Here is a 24788-nt window from a genome sequence, read left to right on the forward strand (position 1 = left end):
CCATTTCTTTCAATTTACAGATTCCAGGCTGAACAATGACATCATCTAATCTTACTTAAATTCTGGTATCGAGGCCTTAAGTCACGTAGACATGATAACATATTAATTGTAAGAGGCATGCTCTGAGGACAATACAACACAACAAAATGCTGCGTGTCACAGAGTACCTGAGGAGGTTCGGACCAGCTTTTGTTTGCAATAGTTCTTCCAAGTTCAGTCGCCCAGAGGCTCAGATCAGTTCTTACCACAAGAACTGCTTCCTGTTCCTTCTTTACAGGTCTCAACGAAAAGCATGACCAACCTTCTCTGGAGCTTATCTTCATCAATGAGGAGTAAGAATGAACCCTGTACGACTGGAGATTTGAGCCCTACACAGGTTGCCATGAAATGAACTGAGGAATAGAGCAGGAAGGGCATGCAAAAGCTTATAAATTGATGTTTTCGATGTAACTGACAAAGAAGGCTGATATGAGAAATGGGATTGATGTAATGGTCTGGATCTCACTAAAGTTCACCAGGATTCATTTATTTTTATTTTTTTGTACACTATTACCATTATAAAGTGAAGGAAATACCCACTTACAGGGGATTCTTGAGGGAAGCCTTAACTGCCAAGAGTATTCAAGAAACAGATGACGGAAGAGGGAAAAAAAAAAAAAGATTTATAAATCTATAAAAGATTTGTTTGAATACAGCCAAACTTCTTCAGAAGTTTAAAACATTAATAGTTTCAACCAGGCCTCTTTTGAGTTATCAGATAAACCAGTCAGATACACAGGAGTCTATACAAAGTTCTTGTCCTCTAACTATATTACAGGCTAAATTCTGAGAAGCATCTTCTTAAAAGGTATGGGGTTAAAATATACAGTTTCTTCTTGAGCTTCTTCTATTTTATTCACAAGAGTACAAAATAGAAGAGAAATAAGCTCTGGCTACACCAGTTAAGATTTTCTTTAAGGCAAACATTATTCAAATGGCTCATGTTGATGACTTTAAGTTAGCTTGCAAGTTCTAAATAGTTTTCTTATTAGTTTGGAGACTAATTAGCTCCTTAATATTCTTTTTATCCTCTCTTTTTATCCTAGACATATTTTCTTCAGTATTAAAGAAACCTTTCAGCTTGGTATTATGCCATTCATTTCTTTAAGACTTACTGAAAAATATGTGAGAAATATTTCATAACAGAACTATTATTAAAACCGTATTACTTGAAAAAAAAAAAAAAGCATGAAATTTATTGGGAAAAGAGAAGTAGCCCATGTTCTGAAATTAAATCTGATCTCAATGGCAAAGTAAAAGCTTACTGTATTGTTTGCATAGACCACATGCTACCCATGACAGATCTTAGTGAAAGCTTTAGTGTGGCACAGGACAGTGCTCATAAAAAGGATTGAAGAGGCTGATGGAGGAAGAACTTGAGCAGAACAAGATAGTGATAGCATTGACTTGCCTGGTGATTCACTTCATGGTGGATGGAGTCCATTCTTAGAATAGAGTATATACTACTGTGAATACATATAACTCTCCTGGATGGAAATGGAACTGCCTTGCTACTAGGCTAGAGAGAGTCCTATAGAAGATAACAACTGTTTCCATGTATCTGGCCGAGAAACCACAAAAGATTGACTAATAATTGGTATTCTTTACCATTTTAGTAGGCATTAAATCTCCGGCAGCTGTTGCCTCTCATACTCATGATTTGCCCCTTTTGGGGGAGCTGGGTGAACAGACCTTTTTAAAGTATGTTTTGCTTTCTTTGTTTTTAGTGCTACTACTACTGACTTCAGCTCCTTGATGCATTCAAAGGTATTGTCATAGGTAGTACCTCTATCTTCTGAGCTACACTGTCTGGTAATACCACCCGAACACAGTCCACACAGCTCTACAACTCCTTCCTTTATTTCAAACAAGAAATGGTTGTTGTCAGAGAGTACATAGCACAGAATGTCCTGCTTTGTATTTAACCTATCAGCCTTCTTGCACAAATCATGATGGGAAACATTAACACCATAGGGTTTGCTTTAAGTACTGCCAAGGATCCAGTCAGTACACTAATAATTCCATCCAGACTCTCAGTTTTTAGCAAATTCAGGTAAGGACTCTTATTGTCCAGTTACCATCAAGTTCTGCAGTTGAGATGCCTTGGTTAATTAGAACTACACATATAAATATATATTCTGAATTTTAACATCACTTGAAAATAAAAGCAGTATTTAAAAAAATAATCTCATATTTTTCCAGTATAGTTTATAGCTGAAGTTTCAGTGGTTTTGCTTTGTTTTGTTTTCATTTGTTTGTTTGTTTTAAAAGCCCACAGTCCATGAGTTCTGTAAAGCAATATCAGTCCTAGACTAAGTGCCCCTAGGGAGAGAAGAAAGGCTAATCTAAAGACATTTGCCTCCTTACAGACTATGAATAGTGTGCATATGATAGCCAACCCAATTGGAACGATGAAATCCAGGAGCAATGGGCAGCACCTACCTCAGGTAAGGAGATGTTAGAAATGGAGGGTGAAGGAAGGGACAGAGATGAGCATCACCTGTTTATCACTGCTTCATTTGTATTCCTTGTAAGCTGTTTTTCATGAAATCATTCTTTATCATCTTGAAGCAGTTACTTTTTAGCTCTATACTAATTCTTGCTCCCATTTAGAATCCCCCAACACAGGAATTTTTGTATAGCTTCCAAGAAGACATTTCTGAATGGCTTGTACAATTCATTTAGTTTTAAATTCAGTAATGTGACAACAAATTTCACTTCTTATTTCACTGTTCTACCCACTTTACTTCAGCAAAGCCTTCCTGGAAAATAATGCAACAACAACAACAATAACAATAAAAAAGAGCAATCCTTGACTGACAATGTCCTACTCAGAACTAAACTAACAGCAGACATGGATCATTTAATTGTTCAACCAGTGGGTTTGGCAGTCTCAGTATCCATCTCCTTTTTATACTGCCAAATATTCTCCATCAAAATCCCTCACTACATTAGACGACTGCAGTATTTCTTCTTTTCCTCAGTGGATCCAAGGAGTGACTGTTTTTTCTACTGCAGTTATGTAATTCCTAAATGGCATAAGTTAACGTTCAAGAAAGATTAGACTAAAATCAACACATGCATTTGCATTAGCAGTTCTAATGAATCTAAGTGTATGTTTCTAAACTGAAGTCTAATGCACTACTCCTGATATTTAATTTCCTCTTGTACCCACTTCCCATTTACATTCACTGATTATTTTGTAGGTAGTACGCTCTCTTCACTTTTAACCTACAGGGATGTGAACCAGAGAACTCTGACAAGGATGACAAGCATGATTTACAGCATGACTGATTTTATGACAAACTCAAAGCCAAATTAATGATTTAGCAGATCTATTTGACACCCTTGATACCTTTTTCCTGATTGTAAATTACAGCCTTAGTTGCATGTAAAGTGTTCTGAGTTTCTCTACCTTTACAATATAACTGCTTGATTTAGTAGCATGAAGCCTTTCCTGTTGCTGTTAAGAAAACTTCTTTTGGAGAAATATTTTTTCTGTAGCTTTTTCTTTCATGGCTCAGCCTGTTTCATGAACTTTCTGAGAATCGTTCTTTATGAGAGGCCCTGAGCCAGTCTGAGTGCCAAAAGTCCACCAAGCATTTGTCTGGTGGCTGCACATAAGCCTTAAGGATTACAGATTCCTTCTGCTGCAATGTTGGCATCCTGCCTCTGCAGCCCACAAAGGCCTTTTGGTATCCAGCTGAGATTCCAGTCAGAACTGGAGCTGACCCAAACTGTGGCCAGAAGTCCAATTACTGTCTGTTCTATATTTCTGCCACAGACCAGGCGATTTCAGGCTCCTAGACAGGTTTCTAGTTCTGATCCCAGCTAATACCAATGAAGAAAAAATGTGCTCCCTCTTATTAGTACCACAGTGGCATTAGAGAAAGTGGGGAGTAGGCAGCTGTTCTAAACTCTTGCTCTCCTTGATCAATGTATCCCCTCACAGGCTCAGATACTAGTCCTGCCTCCTAAGCCCTCTGAACTGGACCTGAGCACAAAGTACCAGTATCAGTCCAGGCATGACCATATGATCTGCAAATGCCTCTCACTGAGTATCTCCTATGCAGCGACCATTGGAGGACTGACAACCATCATAGGGACTTCAACTAGCCTCATATTCTTAGAGCATTTCAACAAGTAAGTGACACGGGTGAAAATATGATTGGTCAGTATCATCTCTGTGGCTTTCCCTGTGGGTTATTTATTCTCTCAGGGAACTATTCTGAGATGATCTTTCTAAAGACAATTTTGTTTCCTTCCCTACTCTAACATTTTTTGCCAATGATTAAAGATTGTAAGGGGGAGTTTAATTTAATACTTATCCATATCTTTCTCCCATGCAAAATAAAAATTTCTCAACATTTTTCTTGGGCAACTTCTTCTGATATTAAAAATTGATTATCAAGAAGGCAGCAGGCACCTTCAGAAATTAAACACTTTCATATAGCCATACAGACATAAGAATGAAGAAAAAGGGAAATTTATGCAAAAGATGAGAACTTGCTTCAAGTCACCTTTTGGCTTCATAGAAAGCTGGTTCTCCTGGTCAACCTGGAGGCATCATTGGTAATACTTGAGCTGTTTAACGTGCAGTGCAAAAATATGTACATTTAGAAGTGTGACCTTACACCTTTGCTTCATGGATGGTGGGAAGCAGCTCTGAGCTAAATATTTCCTCTATCACATATGCCCAGAGCTCTCGAAGGCGTGAATGTCATCTCTGTTAGAAGGCTGATGGAACTTCTCCTAGTACACTGATACGTAACCAGGCTTTAGACCTGATTCTGATCATTGACTGCTGCCATGGCTGTAACATTATCCTGCATTTGACTTTTTGAAATGGTGATATGAGCAATGATAACTAAATTCAGAATCCATCTTTAGCCCAAGAATTTGGATTTCACAACATTTCCAAAGATCGTGGTTTTTTGACACTTCCACCAAATGCGTATATCAGACATCTTTGTCAGAACCCAGTAGACTGTAGTGATTATTTCTGTGGTCCAGAATAAGACATACATAGAGATTCTGAGTGAAATCATTCGTAATACTACTGACACTAGAAAGACTTTGAACAATAAACTCAGATAGAGACAGGGTTTCATTCCTGGTAATTTCAGTAATTGTTGAAATTGGATAGAGAATCCAGACCATTTGGTCTTAGAGGTGTGAAGTTCTATCTGGTTCATCTCAGGCATGGTCAGTGATTGGCACTTTTTGACAATGACTTTACTATGAACAAGTATTGTATTTGTCACATTTATATACATATGACGTTTTTCTGTCATGCTATGACATATACAAACATAAATATATGTTTGTGCATCTGTACATATTGGAGGTGTCCTTTTACCATTCCAAACTCTCACATACTGTTGTTTTTTGTTTGTTTGTTTGTTTTGTTTTTTCTTTACAGCCAATACCCAAATGCTGAAGTGGTGAATTTTGGAACCTGGTTTTTGTTCAGTTTCCCCATTTCCCTCATCATGTTGGCCCTTACTTGGTTATGGATGCATTGGTTGTTCTTGGGCTGCAAGTGAGTGCAAGATGTTCAAGATGTATCGATTACAAAAACAGGGCATCATCGACCTCATTATTGTGGATCTCATAAGAGCTTTTCTAGTTCAAATGATTAAAACTAAGGTACAACTTCCTTCTTGGCAGTAACAATTACAAGAGGAAATAATATTTTTTAGTTGTGACGGATAGGCGGCAGTGCACATTATTGTTGCTCAAGAGTGAAGTGCTTAGGTATTGTTGATGGAAATCTTTACTATGCACTCAACTGATTTTTTTATTTAAACTCTCATAACTGGGTCTCATCACGGGCCAAAAATCTTGATAAAAGTCCTTTTGAAAAGGTACAACTGAAAAGATGAATAGGAAACAATAACAGCAATTGAACAATTTACTTTTCAGATCTGCCTCCAGATAGACGAAGGTAATATAAGACCAGTTAAAAATAATAGTAAACAAACTCCATTTATATACTTGATTTTAAAGGAAGAAGAACTCTCAGGCTAAGAGGTAAATACCCCTTGATACCAGTGGGTTCCTGAGTCCCAAAGCAAGAACAGTTTTTGGACTCCTAGATCATTTGTATCATGTATTCTCTTTGCAGAGGCACTCAGCAAAGTTAATGAAAATTGACAAAGTATATGCATTTAGAGTGCATTAGTTAATCTGCATTAAAATGTACTGCATACATATTTATTCGGAATTAAAGTGGCCTTAATTTGATTTAGTTTACTCTTAAAAGTAAGATGAACTGACATCACTAATTTATTTCACCTATGACAATGTATAAGAAGATAATCGATTCTGCTTGCAGCTGACCTTGGGTAGATTTGAGGAGGTAATTTAGAGGTGAATAACATCCATGTCCTTCAGACAGTCCCCTGAACCTTTTAGTTTTAAATTAAAAGGCTAAAATAAATCTCTTTTTCTTTCTATTTTTTTTTGAATTTTATTTATTTATTTAATCTTGAGAAGAAACAAACCCTAACACTACCCTCAATTACTTTCTGCTTTTTAAAATAAAAATCATTGAAATTCCACATTGCATCCAAGACCTCATGCTGATTAATGTTTTTGTAGATAATACCAGAGACTGAACCATTATTGACTTCTTGAGAAGTGCTGATTGGTTCCAAACCTCTTAAATCTTTATTCATTTGAAGTCATTAAAGAATGTGTTATGTTAAGCACGTGGATACAATACTATAACTCCACATTCTCCTAAGCCTAGCAACACTGAGAACATGTTAAAACAGCTGTTAATGCTTATATATAAATGCTTATTGAATTCCCGTAATGTTCATGTCGCGTGTTCATCCTCCTAGGAAGCCAAGTATTGTCAATCTGACTTGGACTGATTGGAACATTTCAGACTCTTAATGTATGCTCTAGAGTAACTCAAAGGGGATGGAAATAGACCCACCAAACAATTATTGCCAAAAAAGCAGAGCTAGGAGTAGAACTGCCATTGTGGAAGTGGCCATTAAAAACCATATTCCTTTTCTCTTCCAGCATCTGCATTACTGATGGCAATTTTTACTGGAGCCTGAGAGCAAAGTTGGCAAGGAAATTTAAATTTGTGCACAGGACTGTTAAATGTGTTTAAAACAAGAGACATATAGGTACTCAGTTGCAAGCGACATGAAAATTGAGACGTTCTTGTTAATCAGAGATGGTCAACCTGCATCTTTAGCTACCCAAACTATGTAGATAATTTTGCCTTCTCAAATACACTATTTGGCCAATGCGGTAGCATAGATGTCTCTCTTGTGGGACGACAAAGGAGACATTAAAATAGTAGGAACTTAAGAACCAGACCATTTCACTCTCGACATACTTAATTTACAGCTGCTGCAACCTATTTTAGGCTGGCTTAGCTGCAGAAGTTTCTCAACCCACCCCATACACCTCTGTCTAATAGATGTTACTGCTGGAGCAGAAAAGCAGAGTTGTGGCCCAAAGCATAGCAAAGGGACACAATAGGAAAGAATAAGAAGAAAATGTTTAAGTGAACTTGAAAGTATATTCCTTTCAATTAGGAATTCCTAGGATTTGCTATAGCATGAAGTCTAACTGCATAAACTAGGTGCTTTGCCTAATTTGCATATAAATATATAGCAAGTTTAAATGTATTCAAATATTAAATGCTCTTGCGCTTGTATTTACCTGGCAGATGTACAGACATTTTTCACCAGGAGAAAACACACTGACTGTCTTGGTCTCCGTAGCAGAGGCGATGTGATCTTGCTCCTGGTTTGGAAACTGCTAGGAACAGTAAAGGTCACAGGCAATAGTTCCCCTTTCCATTGCCACCAGGCCTTGCCCTGATCACACCTTTATCCAAGAAGAATGGCAGCTGGAGTTTTCTGTTTGCTTCTTTATTGCTATTTCATTACAGCCTTTCATTTCACTTGATGCCTTTCTCTAGTTTTACTGTGCTATTTGCCTCAGCTTTAAGGAAACCTGTTCTGTGAGCAAGAAGAAGAAAACCAAACGGGAAGAAATGTCAGAGAGAAGAATTCATGAAGAATATAAGAAACTGGGAAATGTCAGGTAAAACAGACCTCAGGAATTTGCCTGTTTAGGCAGGACAACGTGCAAAAACTTTGGTGTGGATTTACATTTTGATTTGCAAATATTGTTATATATCATTATAAGCATAATTATGCTCATTACATTTTTTAAAAGATTTAATACAAAGTGCTTACAGTGGAATAGAAACATGAGCTTTACCTTGCTACCACATTACATCAGATGACGACACAAATACGTAACAAGCATTTATAAATATTTTTCTTCAGCACCTGCCCATGAACAACTGAATTGAAAATAATAGTTTTAGCTCATTTTTACTAAGTTTAGTTGGTTTTCAGCTGAGAGCCAAATGCAGAATTACTTAATACAAATTATTTTTTTCTAATTTCCTTATGTTTATTACTTCTTCCGGTACAAACCTTTCCAATTCCTTATTTCTTCTCAAATCTGCTCTCAGGTTTTCAGACTGACACCTGTATAGTTACTTTGGTTGGTTTTGTTTCTAGCTATCCTGAGATGGTGACTGGATTTTTCTTCATCCTGATGACCTTGCTTTGGTTTACTCGTGAGCCCGGATTTGTACCAGGCTGGTCGTCATTTTTTGAAAAGTAAGTGAAGTTCCTTAAGCAACTACATCTTCAGACCTTATGCCACAAGTTTTGTCTATAAAATGTTGTTATCCACTTTTAACAAAGTCATTAAAATTGAAGACTTTGTTCAAATTTTAGTATTTCTGGTTTTCAAACTACAGCTGTTCACACAGCAGCAAATAGTATTCTTCCTTATTAGTTAGGCAGAGGGAATTAAGCAGACAAACTAAAACATATTTTCAATGCAATAAGTAGGAATGGCAGATGCTGAAGTTTAATGCTTTCAGAGAGATGGTATCACTGGAATATACTGATGGTATGATTCAAATTAAAATTTGTTTTTTCATTTTTATATCAAAAGAACAATATTTTGACAATACAATGTATGTTTGAGAAAGTAAAGTTTATCAAGAAAATGTCCATTTTGGTTGAATGTTAGACAGAAAGGTGAAACAAGTAATGCTATTGTTTTGGTTGTAAATAATATTAAATAAATCTGTTTAAGTAACGTAAACAAACAATACATACCAAACACTATATAAATTAATTTAAATTTTCTTCAGGTTTCTATTGCATAAAATATTTTTGATATGTTATCCCAATTTTGACTGAAAAATGGTCTTTACTTCTGGGATTTCCTGAGGGTATTTGTAGTTTGACACATCTCAAAGTATTTTATCAAACTGAGTTTTAGAAGTTTAATTTCAAAACAGTCTTGTTCATTTCTAAGGATCATTTAGGATCACTGTTTCTAGTAAGCATATTGTTTTTCTGTACATCAAAGTAAATTTTTAAACTGAAAGGGATCTTTTTTTTCACTAGAATGTTAAAAAATATTGACACTGATTGCAGTTAGCTAAATATATTGCTATATTGAATAAAAATCTTATTTGTATCCTTGATGTGAAGATACATTTTTCTAGAAGGCTGTTGCTAAGACTTCAGATGTGGAAATACAAATTCAGCTCTAAATGCTTGAGCACGGAGTTGGACGTGGTGATCTCCAGAGATCCCTTCCAACCTCAGCCATGTTGCAATTCTGGGATTCTGTAACTGCTAGGAGATAGATAGTTTACAAAGGTTTTATTATAAGCGTGTTTTTATGATAACCCCACTGTTTCTTTCTCAGGAAAGGTTACCGGACTGATGCCACTGTTTCTGTTTTTCTTGGTTTCCTCCTTTTCCTCATTCCAGCAAAAAAGCCATGTTTTGGAAAAAAAGGAAAAGGTAAAGTACATGTGGCAAGAAAGAGAACTGGCATGTTTTTCTTTAATTGTTTTTCTGGTCTCTGCAAAACATTTGACCAATATGTTTTAATTGTGGAATGGTAGAGGTATTTCCTCTAATACCATCCCTTACATCAATCTCCTTTTGTTTTCATGTGGTCGTATCCAGGCAGATTATCAACAGATTTTATCTGTATTTATAGGGTTTTCAAAATTTAAGAATGAGTTTTAGGAAAGATTGAGATGTAGTTCCATACTGAGAATGAAGAGATCTGCAAAGTTGGCTGAAGATAAATTCTAGTAAATAATTTAGTCTTTATTTGTATGGAAGAAGTAAATGATAATCTCATTAAGAAGATGTAAAAAAAAATAATAGTTGTTACCGTCTGGCAGTTGTAATTTTTGGCAATGCTCCTCTTGCAGTCATCCCAGTAATAATAATGATTAATTATTAACACTCATTTTTGATGGTGTTCAGAAGTGCTGATCAGTCTGCTGTGCCAGATTGTCAGCAATCATTTATGAAAACATAATTTCCTGCATAGTGTTATGTAAAAATTACAAATGTGTATAGATATGTTTGATTTTTATACTGAAATACACACAAATATAGGAAAAATAACACCCTCTATCTTTTACTTCCATAATATAGTCAAGCATCTAAGCAAACTGTGTCATCAGCTAAATCCTAGGAACATAAATGCGCTTTATGAAACTTCATGACTGAGTGGAGAGAGCAAATGTCTTCCTTTGAGAAAATAATCCCATTGCATCTCCATCTTTGTAATCTACAGATAATTTGCATGTGCACATACACAACAGAGAAGATTGTCTCTTGAAAAGCTGTAGCATAAAGCAGAAGGGTTTACAACTATTCACATCAACAGAGCAGCCAAGGAGAGGTCAGGATATTTGGAATCAGTATGGTGCAATTGGTGAAACTGAGATAACCAGAGAAATAAACTAAACTCTTTTTCACCTCTCATAGACAGTTCTCAAGATAACTCCCATGAGTAGCTTGAAATATGCAAAGATCTTTGCATAAGTGCCAGTTCAGTGTTGATCGTGCATGTGCCTTATATTGGCATAGGAGATGCTGAAAGGTCAACAGACGCCAACACACTGGACCCGATCATCACCTGGAAGGACTTCCAGAAGACCATGCCCTGGGAAATTGTAGTGTTGGTTGGAGGCGGTTATGCTTTAGCAGCTGGATGCAAGGTACTGATTTAGATTATATTCCCCTTCTTTAATAAATAAATAAATAAATAAAAACCTGAATTTCTATCCTTCTGTATGCGCTCCAGATTGGGATTACAGTGCAGAAACTTTCAAGTTTGTACACCCGCTCCCTCAACGGAAAGCTACCTAACTAAAAAAGATGGGCAGTTTTGTAAGCATAGCCATTTATTGCCATTTCAGATGTTCTACAAGAACTAGATATTCCTACATGGCTGGCAAAAATGAAAGGACCTGAGGGACACATCTGAGGGACCCTTTCTCAATGAGCAGCTAAGCAGCTTGGGGAAAACATCTCAGCTGCCACAGGATGCTCATATTTAGGAAACAGTCATACTCCTAGTGCTGATAAGACAAACCATGCTCTGGACTGTACTGAATATATCTCTTCACAGTTCAATTTATGAATACACACCTAGCTCTCCTGCAGACACCTATCTGTAGGCAGCTAAATCTGCACATCTTCATATCATAATTCTACCAACATTATGCAGTACTTCATTACCAATTTATAATACTTCAGTTCATATACTGAATAAAGGGGAAAAATCAGCCTTGATGCAGATTCAAGTTATTAACTGTCAAATGTATTTCTGTGGTACTAGGGACAATTCTCTATTAGACATTACACTGAAATCCAGTTCACTAAACAAAAGGTAATGGAGAAAAGATTGATCTTAATTTTGTTTACATGCTGGTGACATTCTCTAATGCAAACTATCCTGAAGAAAACAATGTGGTTGACAAACATCCTACTTAGTCATTGTTGTGCTTATGTCCTTTCCTCAGACCTCTGGCCTCTCTACATGGATTGGACGCCAAATGCTGTCCCTGAGCAGTCTTCCCTACTGGGCTGTAACTCTACTGGCCTGCATTTTAGTGTCCCTGGTTACAGAGTTTGTTAGCAATCCAGCAACCATAACCATATTTCTACCTATTTTATGCAGCATGGTGAGTACAAACAACAGCAGTTTTAATCTGTTGTTTCCCATGAGATCTGTGGCACTCAGATCACATGAAATTTAGCCTTCATTTCCCAAACCCACACCCCCCAAAAAACTAACCTAAGAAAAAATAACCTCACAACAACCACCTGAAAGGCAACTCTAGTCCTGATAAATTTATTCAAGACCTCTAGGACAATGTAAAAATATAGCTCCTGCCATGAGGGATAGGTAGGCTAAATACAAGAAAAGGTGACCATGCAATTGAAATGAAGTGAAGTCTAAATAAATCTTCAAATATCAATGTTATTTTAAATATGTTATTCATTATTCAGTAGTCACCCACTCACCACATGTAAGGAAAGACTAGTAAAGAATTTCATATCATCAAATTAAAATGGGTTCAAGGGGATGATCTGGTAAGTGTGCTATCATACAACATCAAAGGCAGAGATTATTGTAAGGAACACAGAAAAAGTTGGGATATTGGTGTCAAAGGCAGAGAAAAGAGATGCCAATTTTGTTCTATATTGGAATAGCAGTTCCAGAAAACTGTCTCATTTCTTTTCTTTTATTTAATGTGAAGCTTTTCTTACTAAGAATGCAGAACATGAACTCTGGTTACCTGCTATAACAATTTTATGAGATTGTCCCAAAGTATATCATGTGAACAACTCTGAGGTAATATGAACATAGGGTCAGATGAAAATAAATAATTGCGCTACAAAGGCTTATGAGTACAGATTTACCTCTGTGCTCCACAGTGACTCATCTAAAGAGAAATTTAGAGTAGTAATCTACTTTCTTTACTTTACTTTACTACTTTCAGTAGTCTGAACTAAGACAGGCTTTCTTTTTTGACTCTGAAAGTAACCTGGAGATGCTTCCCTTCCAGTTAGTCTTAAGAATACACTTCCCCTCTGCCATACAACTGGGCTACAGCCACACAGACTAAAATGCAAAATTTCACCACCAGGGAGGCACTAACGCAAGAACAATTCTTTTGACTGCTCTAAAAGTACCTTCCACCAGTACAGTGCAAATCTGGACCACAGACAGCTAGGTCCCTGATGAATGGAGGCTTGCCATGTGACTCCCATCTACAGCAAGGAGGATCTGGGGAACTATGGGCCTGTCAACCTGACCTTGGTGCCAGGAAAGGTTATGGAACAGATCGTCTTGAGTGTGATCACATGGTATGTGCAGGACAATTAGGAAATTGGGCTCAGACAATGTGGGTTCATGAAAGGCAGGTCCTGCCTGACCAACCTCATCTCCTTCTACAACAAGGTGTCCCACCTGGTGGATGAGAGACATAGTCTACCTAGACTTCAGTAAAGCCTTTGACACTGTCTCCCACAGTACTCTCCAGGAGAAAGCAGGCAGCACATGGCTTGGATAAGTATACTCTTTGCTAGGTAAAAAGCTGACTGAAGGGCTGGGCCCAGAGAGTGGTGGTGAATAGAGTTAAATGGAGCTGACAATCTGTCACAAGCAGTGTTCCCCAGGGGTTGGTATTCAGACTTGTCCTGTATAATATCTTTATTGATATTGATGTATTTATTAATTAATTGGAGGGAAAGGATCTGGGGGTGCTTGTTGGTGCTTGGCTGAACACGAGCCAGCAGTGTGCCCAGGTGGCCAAGGCCAAAGGGATCCTGGCTTGTATCAGAAATAGTGTTGCCATCAGGAGCAGGGAGGTAACTGTCCCTCTGCAATCAGCAGCACTGAGGTTGCACCTTTAGTACTGTGTTCAGTTTTGAGCCTCCCACTACAAGAAGGACACTGAAGCCTTGGGGGCTGTCCAAAGAAGGCCATCAAAACTGGTGAGGAGTCTGGAGCACAAAAATTGTGGGAGAATTGGGATTGTTTAGTCTGGAGCAAAGAGGGCTCAGGGGAGACGTTATAGCTCTCTATGACTCCCTGAAAGGATGTTGTGGTGAGGTGGAAGTTGACATCTCCAAGGTAACAATGATAGGATGAGAGGAAATGGCCTCAAGTTGTGCCAGGGGAAGTTTAGGTTGGATATTAGGAAACATTTATTCTCCAAAACAATAGTCGGGCACTGGAACAGGCTGCCCAAAGAGGTGGTTGAGTGTTTGAAGAATGTGTAAATTTGGTACTTCAAAATATGGTTTAAGTAAGCAATATTGGTGGTAGGTGGAAGGTTGACCTAAATGATATTAGAGGTCTTTTCCAAACTTAATGGTTCTGTGATTCTACAATTCTTTCTTAACCACGGTTAGGAAGACTTTACAGAATGGTTTAAGTGTCTTCAGAAGCTGAAATAAAAAAAAAAAAAATGTAATGCCAACCTCTTGTGATCTCTTTTGGAGGAAGACTGAAACAGTACTCAGTGAACAGATCAAGAACACACAGCATAGAATGACATGGGGAACAAGTAGGAGAAAGACAAAGGATGGCCTAACAGCAGCAATCTGCAACCACTGTGGAGTTATTTCAGTGTTAAATTGCTCAACAGAAATCCTCTGAGGGTTACCAGCTCCAAATTACACCATTATCCCACCAAGCAAACAGAAATACTTTAATGCTTATGTGTAGAAATGGAGGAGCTGAGATTCACAGCCTTATTATCTTTCTGCGAAGCGGAGAAGTTTTTTTTATCTTATTTATGAGCACCGGCTTTTACTGGTTTAGTAAAACTTCCCTCCCTGCTCCTCTCCTTCCAGTCAGAAACCCTGCTTATCAACCCTTTATACACCCTGATTCCTGTCACCATGTGTATCTCCTTTGCGGTGATGCTGCCCGTGGGTAATCCTCCAAATGCCATTGTCTTCAGTTATGGGCACTGCCAGATTAAAGATATGGTGAGTCCTGGGGTGGGGTATATCAGCCCATGCATCTTGCAACCCCTATGCCTTGTACCCACACACAGCAGCGTACAATAATGATGAAGGTACTGGTGTTAATATAGTCATACTTGTCTACTCTGCAGCTATGCCACAGAGATGACAGGTTATGAACAGTTAGACATCTGCTGTAGGATATACATATTTCTCATCTTTGCCTTTTTGAACATAATGGTCAAACAGGTATCAAACAACAGGAGTACACAAGACTTTGTGCTGACCTGTTAGGACAAGCACAATGGCAGCTGCAGAAGAAGCAGACTGAACTGTAGAATGCCTGGGGAAATCAGGAGAGTAAAAAAAATCAGTTTTATCCTGTCGTTCCACACTAAATCACACAATTATCACCAATCATGCAGGTATTGAAAATTTCGAGCAATAAACTAAGCAGTTTTCTGATGAGCTGCATCAACCTCTGACTATCACTCCTGAATATTCTCACAACTCACACTCTGATACATAATACTCAGTCCTTTTTGAATTTTATTTTAGAAATTAGTATGTATATATATATACATTATATATATTATTACTATACATACAAATACATAAAATATATATTCCATTGGGGTTCTTCACAATGCCCACTGTTACCTTCTTTGCCTTCTCTGTTTCTGCTTTAACTGATTTTGGTCAAGCATCACTGACATATTCTGATACATTTTGTTTTTGCAGGTGAAAGCTGGTCTGGGAGTAAATCTGATTGGTCTGGCTGTTGTCATGGTGGCAATCAACACGTGGGGAATTAGACTCTTCCAGCTGAATACTTTTCCAGAATGGGCAGCAGTAAGCAATGTCACTATCCAGACATAATCTCCAACTCACAAAAAAGGAAAAAAAAAAAAAGAAAAAAAAAAAAGAAAAAAAAAAAGAAAAAAAAAAGAAAAAAAAAAGAAAAAAGTAGTTCAAGACCAAAGCAAGTTCAGACAAAATATTAAATGTAAACTGCATGTATGAAAGAAAGGAGAAAATTTTGCACATGTGTAGAACCAAGATCCAGAGCAAAACCATGAAGAAAACTCACAGGGAGATCTTCCGCATAACTTTTTCAGTTCTGAAAGTCAATGTGAGTTAAATGAAGAGATTAGTTTTTCCCTACTGTTGCTTTCCTATAAGACTGGTGATATTGGACTCCAGTACAGAATACAAGTATAAATAACACTAGTGTATACAAGAGTTGACTTCAATTTTACTGTTGACACCTACAGAGAATGAAAAGCAACTCTTCCCTCCAAACTCAGAGTTATCTAAGCTTGCTTCTTTTGAAGGCAAATCCTTCTTCTTCTTTTGAGCTAAATCATCAGTGTGCTGGAAAAAAAAAACACTCTGCCAGTTAATCGATACGGCCTGGAAAGAAATACAGCTACCAGTCTTCAGGTACACATTTCAAAGGGATATCAGAAACCACAAAACAGACAGGAAGGAGAAGTCTCCTAGTCAGGAGAATTGTTTTGTTTTGTTTTCCACAGCACTAGTATAAAGTTTCCAATATTGCAGTACTTGCAGTCCCCAATATGAAGTTTTGATCAATATCTTCTCTCCTTATTATTGCAGTGAGAGCTTTTTCAGCAAAGGAAACTGTGACCAGAAAAACATTACCTGGCCAACAGACCCATTACTCTCCTCTTTTTTTTTTTTACTCAGATTAGGTAGTTATGCACTAAAAATTTCCCTGACAGAGAAAGTAACATCTCTTCCAAGATAGTGCTGCTCCATGAGTAAGAAGGGAGTGTGCTGAAGTGAGTTGCACTGGCATAGCTCCTCATCGTGTGTATTCACTTGAACACCACATCATCCTGCTCTCCTGGCAGCCCAGAGAACAGGAACTTCAGTCACAGGAACCTGTCAGACAAAGCAGATAATTAGCAGACCAAAAGGTCCATCTCTTTATCATACGCAAAGTGAATGTCCTGCTTTTCTGACTGGATCCCTGTGATACCTAGTAAACCCTCTCTTGTATTATGTACTGTTTTAAATCATATATATATATATTTAATGAGAGTGCCTTTAAGCTGTGTGTTAAGGTGATTGGCTCTAATGTAACCACACTCTTCATATATATACTTTAATAAATCTGTATGCTTTCTGCATATAACCTAGGCTCTCTAGATGTTAGTGTGAAAGCCTGTACCGCATAAATAAGATGTCAATAAAATAAATTATTCACTACTGCATATTTCTGTGCTCTGTGAGAATATAAATAAGACACATTTCTTCTCATAACCCATCAAGCCCTTATGGAAGCACTGCTGAGACAGCAGGAGCTGTTGGTTTATGGCTTCTAACAAAACAGAGCGATTCCACAGTTTTGTCTTGTAAGTAAACACATGCGATAAGGGGTCTTAGGTCAGCAGAGGAGGAGCAAAATTGGAAGATCACGAAAGCACTTCTTACCAAAAGCAGAAGGCAATACCCTTTAGCAGAACAATTTCTATTCATAGTGCTTCCTGTAAACTTGTTTTGGAAAAAGAGAGTTGCTATAAATCCATGGCTCAGTGCATCCCTGCAGCCTTGTAAACCATAGAAGTTGGCCTCTGCCTTACTTCTCACCTCCTTCATTCCTTTATTCCTCTTCCCTGAGTCTGCCACTGCCACACTGCAGCACGCACAACCCATGGGACCCCTCTGGGACCCAGTCTCTCAGTCTTTGCTGGCTCCCCTCTCTGGGCAGCCTCCTGCTCCCCAGTTAGCATCTGCTTCCAGGCACAGACTGCAATGCCCATCCACCAACATGGACAACACTCTCCAGGAGCAAGTGCTTTTGAGAGCTGGGTGGCTGCAGTACCAAGGGTAATCACATGCACAACGTGTAGGACATCTCTTTGTTCACGGTCCCCAAAGTTACTTTCCACCATTCTCCCCCCAACAACTCTTTCTGGCTTGCTTCCTTTTCAAGGCTTTAGTTGCTCTGCACTCCTATTTTAATCCTTTTCACTTCACTCTCCATCCACCACCATCACCCTCAAACTGCCTAGCTGCTCAGCCGCAAATCACTCCCCATTGCTTAATACCTGTTTTCTTGGCTCAGCTCCACTCCCATCAGGCCTCACTATCCCACACAGCTCCCAGGGGATAAGAACACAGGATATTCTTATTTTGAAAGACAGACAAGCAGCTGGCATTCCAATCAGCTTTAGGGAAATCTAGGCTTAGTCAAAAATCAACAGAGTATCCACCAACACTCTTCAGTAATAACATCAATAACACTAGGTTAAAGGAATGTTTGATGTTGTGTTGCACACCTACAGCAATATTTCATTCCTTCAGAAACATTTCCATGAGCCTCAGGCATAGTTTCGAATCTCACAGGATTGACCTCAAGGCTTTTGGAGTGAACTCTGGCAAGGGATTTCCCCAGGAGCCTTCCCTCTTGTATTGGTGCTCTCAGCACACTTTCATGCCATCAGCTGCTGGCAGTTGTCACTGTCATGCCCCATCGTGAAGGCAATGTACTACAGTGGCACTTTCTCCATATCAGATATGTCAGTGCATGCAGCAAAGCCAGATTCTCCCCTTAGATGTACATATACAATTCCCTTAATTTCACTGAGAATGAGTGCATGGGAACATTTTTAGCTGTAGAATCTGGATCTCAAAGGGGGAAATAGTTTGCTTTTTTGTTTGTTTTGTTCGTTTGTTTTTAATAAGAATAAATGGCAAGTGGACAAAAAGTGGGAAACTTTAACTGATAATATATAATGTCACCAAACTTCTGAGTTGTCTCTAGCAGTAACCTAAGGTGAAGTCTTTTCTTCCAAGGAGAAATAAGGCTAATTTCAAATTAAGTGATTTCCGAAAGCTTTGAACATTCATCAAGCCATAAAAACAGAAGCTCTGTTTTCTGCCCAGAATTTAAGATTCTTATGCAAAGAGTATAATCACCTTAACTAGTAACTGTATACTATTTTATCTGTCAGTTTTATGTTACCTCTTACTATAATTCTATTAAGGATACATGTCCGTTTCTTTTTCTGGAAATATAAAACCCAAGCAATTCCACACAAGTGAACAGAGATTTATACTGAACAAATCTTTATGCTGTAGCTGATAGGATAATATTTTACTTCTCAAGAAAAAAAGCAGAGCATGATAGCTGTACATCCACAGGGGTTGTTCAATTCCTTCTTGCTTGCAGAAAGTCTGAATAATAGTATCAGTTTTTGCAGTTGTTATTACTATCTTGCTACTTGGCTTGCACCTTTGATCCCAAAAGTGCAGTTCATAGAGAAAGGTGACGAAATCAGTGGGATGAAAGATTGCAAAATCCCTGTTTTTACGTGGAAAAAAACAGTATGTTCCACTCCAGCATTTGGCCTCACAAGGATTGCTATCAGGGAGAATGGGGAAAGGGTAAGCTAGAAGAATGAAACTTCCTTTGCTCTTGAGGCCATCTGCATAGATGAGAAGTAAATCTATGCAATGTCATAGTAATGTATAGTAATTCGGCCTGAATTATCATTTTTTATTATTATTACTTTCGACAAGAATCAGTTCCACATTAGAAAAACATCAAAGTTCTGTGAACCCAGTGAGAGAAAATAAGACAAAGAAAATACATAATCTAAGTCAGGGAAAGGTTACTGAAGTTACAAATAGTTGCACACATAGAGCAGCTATTAATTTTTACATAGAAATACCAATTCACAGTCATGTTTCTACAAATACAGATAAAATTTAGGCTTATAAAATCAACCCCTCGTTAATTTTGAAAACACTGATTTCTTCCTTTACAACATCTCAATCTCAAAGGTAATCTAAGGGCCATCTGTTCTCTGGGCCAACAGTAGTCTGGGCCATTCAAAGCACATTTCCAGATGCTTGACATGTATAACATTGCTCAAGAGAGCATACGCTGAGAAGTCTTAACAGCTGTTACTGCACACAACTGCCAGCATCACATGACAAAGGAGAACCACAAAGCAGAACCACAGTGGAAAAATTCTTTCTTCGTAAAGGCAATAAAATTTTTGAGTGTCACCATAGTTCCCTGCAGTATCACCACTTAGAAATGTGCTCTGCTGATAAATCAGTTCTATGTTCCTTTACTCATCAGACATCAAAATAGTTAACTTTATTAAGATGATTCATGAACTACATATTTACTCTTTCACCAGAAAGGAGACCTCTCTCACAGAAAATATTATCAGCAGTATGCTAAAGTAACAGGAGTCACGTATCCTTACCTGAATTCACAATAAAAGCTTCTGATGTAGATAATGCTACCTAATGTAAAATCATAAACTTGTGGCTTCATTAATTCTTTTTCTATCCGTGAATAACTCCTCTTCAGCATAATCTATCTTTTACACAAGTAGGCTGGAGATATTAGAGCTTTAAGTAACTCACATAGGTTTCAGAAAGCCAATGCCAGAGCCCTGAGTATAATAAAGAGCCATTACAGTCCCCACTGGCCTCACCTGGGATTCCCACCCATGTCATCCTCCATTGGGCCAAGTCATGCTTGGGCACAGATCTGGGACTTCAGCTTCCTGTCTGCCTCTTGCCATGCCTCCTGGACAGGCTGGAAAAATGGACCAACACAAAACCCAAGAAGATCAGTAAAGGGAAATGCAAAGTCTTGCACCTGGGAAGGAATAATCCCATGCATCTGTACAAGCTGGAACTAACCAGCTGGAAAGTAAATTTGTAGGAAATGACCTGACGGTCCCTGTAGATAAGGTCAACACAAGCCAGCAATGTTCCCTCAAAGGAAGAAGGCTAACAGCACCCTGAGCTACATTATGCAGAGCATCCTCTGACTGAGGGAAGAAGTGAGCTTTCATCTCTTCTTAGCTCTGGTTAGTCACATCAGGACTGCTATGCTGAGTTCTGGATAAGGACATGAGCATACTAGAGTGAGTTTGGCCCAAGGGCAACAAAGATCATGAGAATGAAGCACCCATCATACAAGAGTCTGTGGTTCTGTGACCATAATATGGCAACGCTGAGCAGACAGCTCAGTGAAGTTGTGTGTGGTAAAGTGCCAGAACTCCTCTCAAAAATCTACTTTCCTTATTTGAACACTGATGACCCACAAGCTAATAATTACCTTTGCTATCCGGCATTTTCTGTCTTTTCAATATTAAACTTCTTCTGTATTCAAAGGAAGAGGAGCAGCGTTTTCCCTAGGGTACTGTTTTTCATCACAACATATGTCTCAATCTAGAGTAAATATTTTAAGTCTGTTAGTAGCTTATATATTCCTTTCCTCTCCTTTTGCTTGAAATCTTCAACTCCTTTGACAAGGCACAGAATAATGAACAATGGAAAATGGATCCAGCTGCATTTATCCTAAGAGGTTGGAGAAAGGAAGATTGTATATTTAGCAGATGATTTCGATATTCACAGTTACTGTGGATTTCTGCACATTTTCATTTGTTCAGAATGTCTGTGTGGGAAACTCTCTCCTAGATGTCACGAAGGTGCACTCTGTGTAACCTGATACAGCAGCACCAAAGTCCCTCTGAACACTCTGATGCAAGATCTGCATCAAGCAGTCATTATCCATGTGGAATTTTTGCCATCTGAAACATAACATACGGTTAACCTTTAGTATCATCTAGGATAGACTCAGGCTGAATCACTCATGTAAAATGTACCTATGTCACTCTGAAAGTAATGTCTCATGTATTTCCATGGAAACTACAACAGATACAAAGAGCACAATAACACTATTTGATGGAGCAAATTCCCAGCTACAAAACACTATTTTTCAACACAGTACCATGAGCTATGCGATGAACAAGAACCTGAATGCTGCACTCATAAAATCTGGATGGCCGTCTGGAATGTAGCTTGTCTTCCTCACTGCTGTTGTCATAGTTGAAATGCACCACTCACTACTTCACATCCACTGTTTGGTCTCCATAAACATTCAGCAAGTGTTAATGAATGTCAATGGGTGCCATTTTTTCTGCATGGAAGAATTCTAGGACACACCTCTGTTCCATAAGCACTTCCATGTCAGATGTCATTTTGTCAGATCACCCTTCTGCTGCCACCTGTTTCATGACAATAAAATGTAATGGGATATTTGTGGGAAGGCTCAGCCTCTATTGCTATACCACCACCGTCTGCTTCTGACATCATGGGCCAACATAATGAAATGTTACTTTTGCAGCATGCCTCGTATTAGACAGTAGTTGACAAGAACAGTTTTGCAGTATGTTATCCAACTCTCCAGGTTATTATAAGGGGAAAAAAAAAAAAGACAGCTTGAGATAAAATGGAAAGTATTGCAAGTCTTGCAAAATGCTTAAGAAGTCTTGTCTCTAATATTAATAAACAAATATTGTTTCTACAGCACTATAACTGTAGCTGTTTCACTTCATAATCTGATAGGAAAAAAAAAGTGCTGACATGCTTGGAATGCTCAGCTGAAAGTTTCAGTACCAAACTGTTCTTCTAAAATAACACAGTCCTGTCTGGCACCAAATACAGGGATTTTGAACATTATTCCTCTTCTCATCACTGTGTAAAGAACCAGAAGGACATAAAGAATGTTTGTTGAAAGAACTAGTTCAACATTACATGTTAATATAATCTTATGTGACAACCAAAGAAATGCGAGTAGGTTAGAGCCAGTATTTTTCAACATTCTCCTTGAGACCACACAGTAGAGGACAGTAAAAGACACATGTATATACACACATATATATTTTTAAAAAACAACAACAATAAGCTGAGGGAAATTCAGTTCATTACATTCATGAAGGCTGTAAAACAGCTGTATAGTGCTGTCTCACTCCATGGAAAAGCTTTTGTGTGTGGAAGACAGGTCTTTCAGTCTGGTTTGAAGACTGTGAAAGCTAATTACAACTCTTCAAAGACCAGAGTACACACAGAGTACTAGTTCAGTAATAGGTAAACATAGCTGCACTTGATTTGTGAACTCCCTTCACAAATCACCTCCTTACAGTCTTCAACATATACCATGTGTTGCTGCTACCATGAATTTTCTACTAACTTACATTAAGTGGTCAAAAATGTTTTTGAGTTTGCTATTGTTTACTACAGGAAGAGTCGGTGGCATAGGTGCTAAGATTGTCTAACTTGAGATGGCTTTAAATTTGTCAAATACTTATAGGGCAGATGGAAAAAGGAAGGATGGGAAATCATGGCTAATATTTATCTTGGCTATTTATATTCTCTAAGGAGAACCTTAAGATGACAAATACTTTCTCAAGACTGCATTGCTGAAGAGCTTTATCATCATCAAACTTTGGAAAATGAAGTGACAGTTTAATGTAAGATTTTTGTTCTGTGATTTTTCCTGTGAAAATTCCTGAACTTGGAATCCACCCAGATGTATTCAAGTTAATGGCTTTGGAGTATGAAGGGGGGGGGGGGGGGGGGGGGGGGAGGGGGGGGTGAATATCATAATGAATACATAGACTCTTGTACTTAACAGCTTAAAGGTATGTGTACCTTGAGCAGCACAATTCACCATGTCTATAGAGCAAAATAGTACATTTTGTATTGAAGACAAAATTTGTACTTCAAGTTCAGCAAAAGATTGTCAAGTGGACAGGGATTTAAATAACTTTTGAGAGTTGACAAGACTCATATTCTACAGAAAAAAAAAAGGGGGGGGGTGGAGTGTTACTAATTCAGTGATCTACCAAGTAAAGCTTACATCTACTCAAATTTCTGCAATACTTTCTTAGGAATTTAAAATACATTTTGGGTGAAACCACGCTCTCCAAGTGCAGGCTTTGCTTTCCATTCAAACAGAAGAGAACAGTGGTAATATGATGTGTATTTTTAAAGATCTTAGTGGAAGGAAAAAAGTGATGAGGAACGTACCAGACAGACAATATGAGGGAAGTGGTTCTAATACTAAGAAAATACATGGTAGACAATTGAACCAAACAAAAAGCCAATGGGGTGAAGACCACACAGAACACTGAGGAAGTGATGGAGAATATCAAATATATTTGACAAAAGCAGAATCACAGAATATTCTGAGTTGGAAGGGATCCACAAGGACCACTGCAACCAACTCCTGGCTCCATGCAAGAACAATTATGTAAACTGGGCCATTAAATGCACTGAGTCAATGGTTTGTAGGTGCCTACTGTAACCACATGCCTTGGTTACTATGATTCCCTTTCCCATCCTACTCATCATTCCAAAGACATCCTCAGGCAAAAGAAAAAAAAAAAGAAAAAAAAGAAAAAAAGAAATGGAACAGAAAATAGAGACAGGCAATAATATAATAAACAGTGAAATGTGGATTAAAGTTGGCAACCTTTTATGCCTTCTGGAATGATAGAATGGCCTGGGTTGAAAAGGACCTGAAAGATCATCTAGTTTCAACCCCCCTGCTGTGGGTAGAGTTGCCAACCACCAGACCAGGCTGCGCAGAGCCACATCCAGCCTGGCCATGAATGCCTCCAGGGATGGGGCATCCACAGTCTCGTTGGGCAACCTGTTCCAGTGCGTCACCACCCTCTCTGAGAGAAACCTCCTCCTAATATCTAACCTAAATCTCCCCTGTCTTAGTTTAAGATCATTCCCCCCTTGTCCTACCTACACTATCAACCCATTTACAGTCATTCCCCCTCCTGTTTATATGCTCCCTTCAAGTACTGGAAGGCCACAGAGTGGTCTCCCCAGAGCCTTCTCTTCTCCACGTTTGTACAAATTTTACACTGGTGGACATAACGGAAGAAAGTGGGAACTTCTCCTTCCCTCCAGGTTAGTAGTTTGACAAATGAACTTTACTGTCACATCTCCCATTTCAGAATCCCAGGAAATTCCCTCTCCAATAAGGGAATGCAGATCTTAAGAAATACAACAAATTACAAGAAACCCTGAAAG

General features: G+C 38.3%; 1 protein-coding gene across 2 annotated transcripts in view; it reads left to right on the forward strand.

Annotated features, from left to right (window-relative positions):
• SLC13A4 (solute carrier family 13 member 4) overlaps nucleotides 1-17549 on the forward strand; it is a 29056-nt gene extending 11507 nt beyond the window's left edge. Inside the window, exons 5-16 of one of the 2 annotated variants that reach the window (XM_416360.6) lie at nucleotides 278-332; nucleotides 1767-1806; nucleotides 2409-2486; nucleotides 3992-4182; nucleotides 5462-5581; nucleotides 8014-8115; nucleotides 8604-8705; nucleotides 9817-9914; nucleotides 11004-11134; nucleotides 11942-12103; nucleotides 14787-14924; nucleotides 15642-17548. In XM_416360.6, coding sequence (XP_416360.3) covers nucleotides 278-332; nucleotides 1767-1806; nucleotides 2409-2486; nucleotides 3992-4182; nucleotides 5462-5581; nucleotides 8014-8115; nucleotides 8604-8705; nucleotides 9817-9914; nucleotides 11004-11134; nucleotides 11942-12103; nucleotides 14787-14924; nucleotides 15642-15779 — 1355 coding nt within the window. In that variant the 3' untranslated portion in view covers nucleotides 15780-17548. Of the gene's footprint in view, nucleotides 1-277; nucleotides 333-1766; nucleotides 1807-2408; nucleotides 2487-3991; nucleotides 4183-5461; nucleotides 5582-8013; nucleotides 8116-8603; nucleotides 8706-9816; nucleotides 9915-11003; nucleotides 11135-11941; nucleotides 12104-14786; nucleotides 14925-15641 lie in introns of both variants that reach the window. The other variant, XM_025156071.3, reaches the window with a different exon arrangement.
• The last annotated feature ends 7239 nt before the right edge of the window (nucleotides 17550-24788 follow it).

The sequence above is a fragment of the Gallus gallus genome, chromosome 1 (assembly GCF_016699485.2).
Source record: "Gallus gallus isolate bGalGal1 chromosome 1, bGalGal1.mat.broiler.GRCg7b, whole genome shotgun sequence".
Classification (NCBI taxonomy): domain Eukaryota; kingdom Metazoa; phylum Chordata; class Aves; order Galliformes; family Phasianidae; genus Gallus; species Gallus gallus.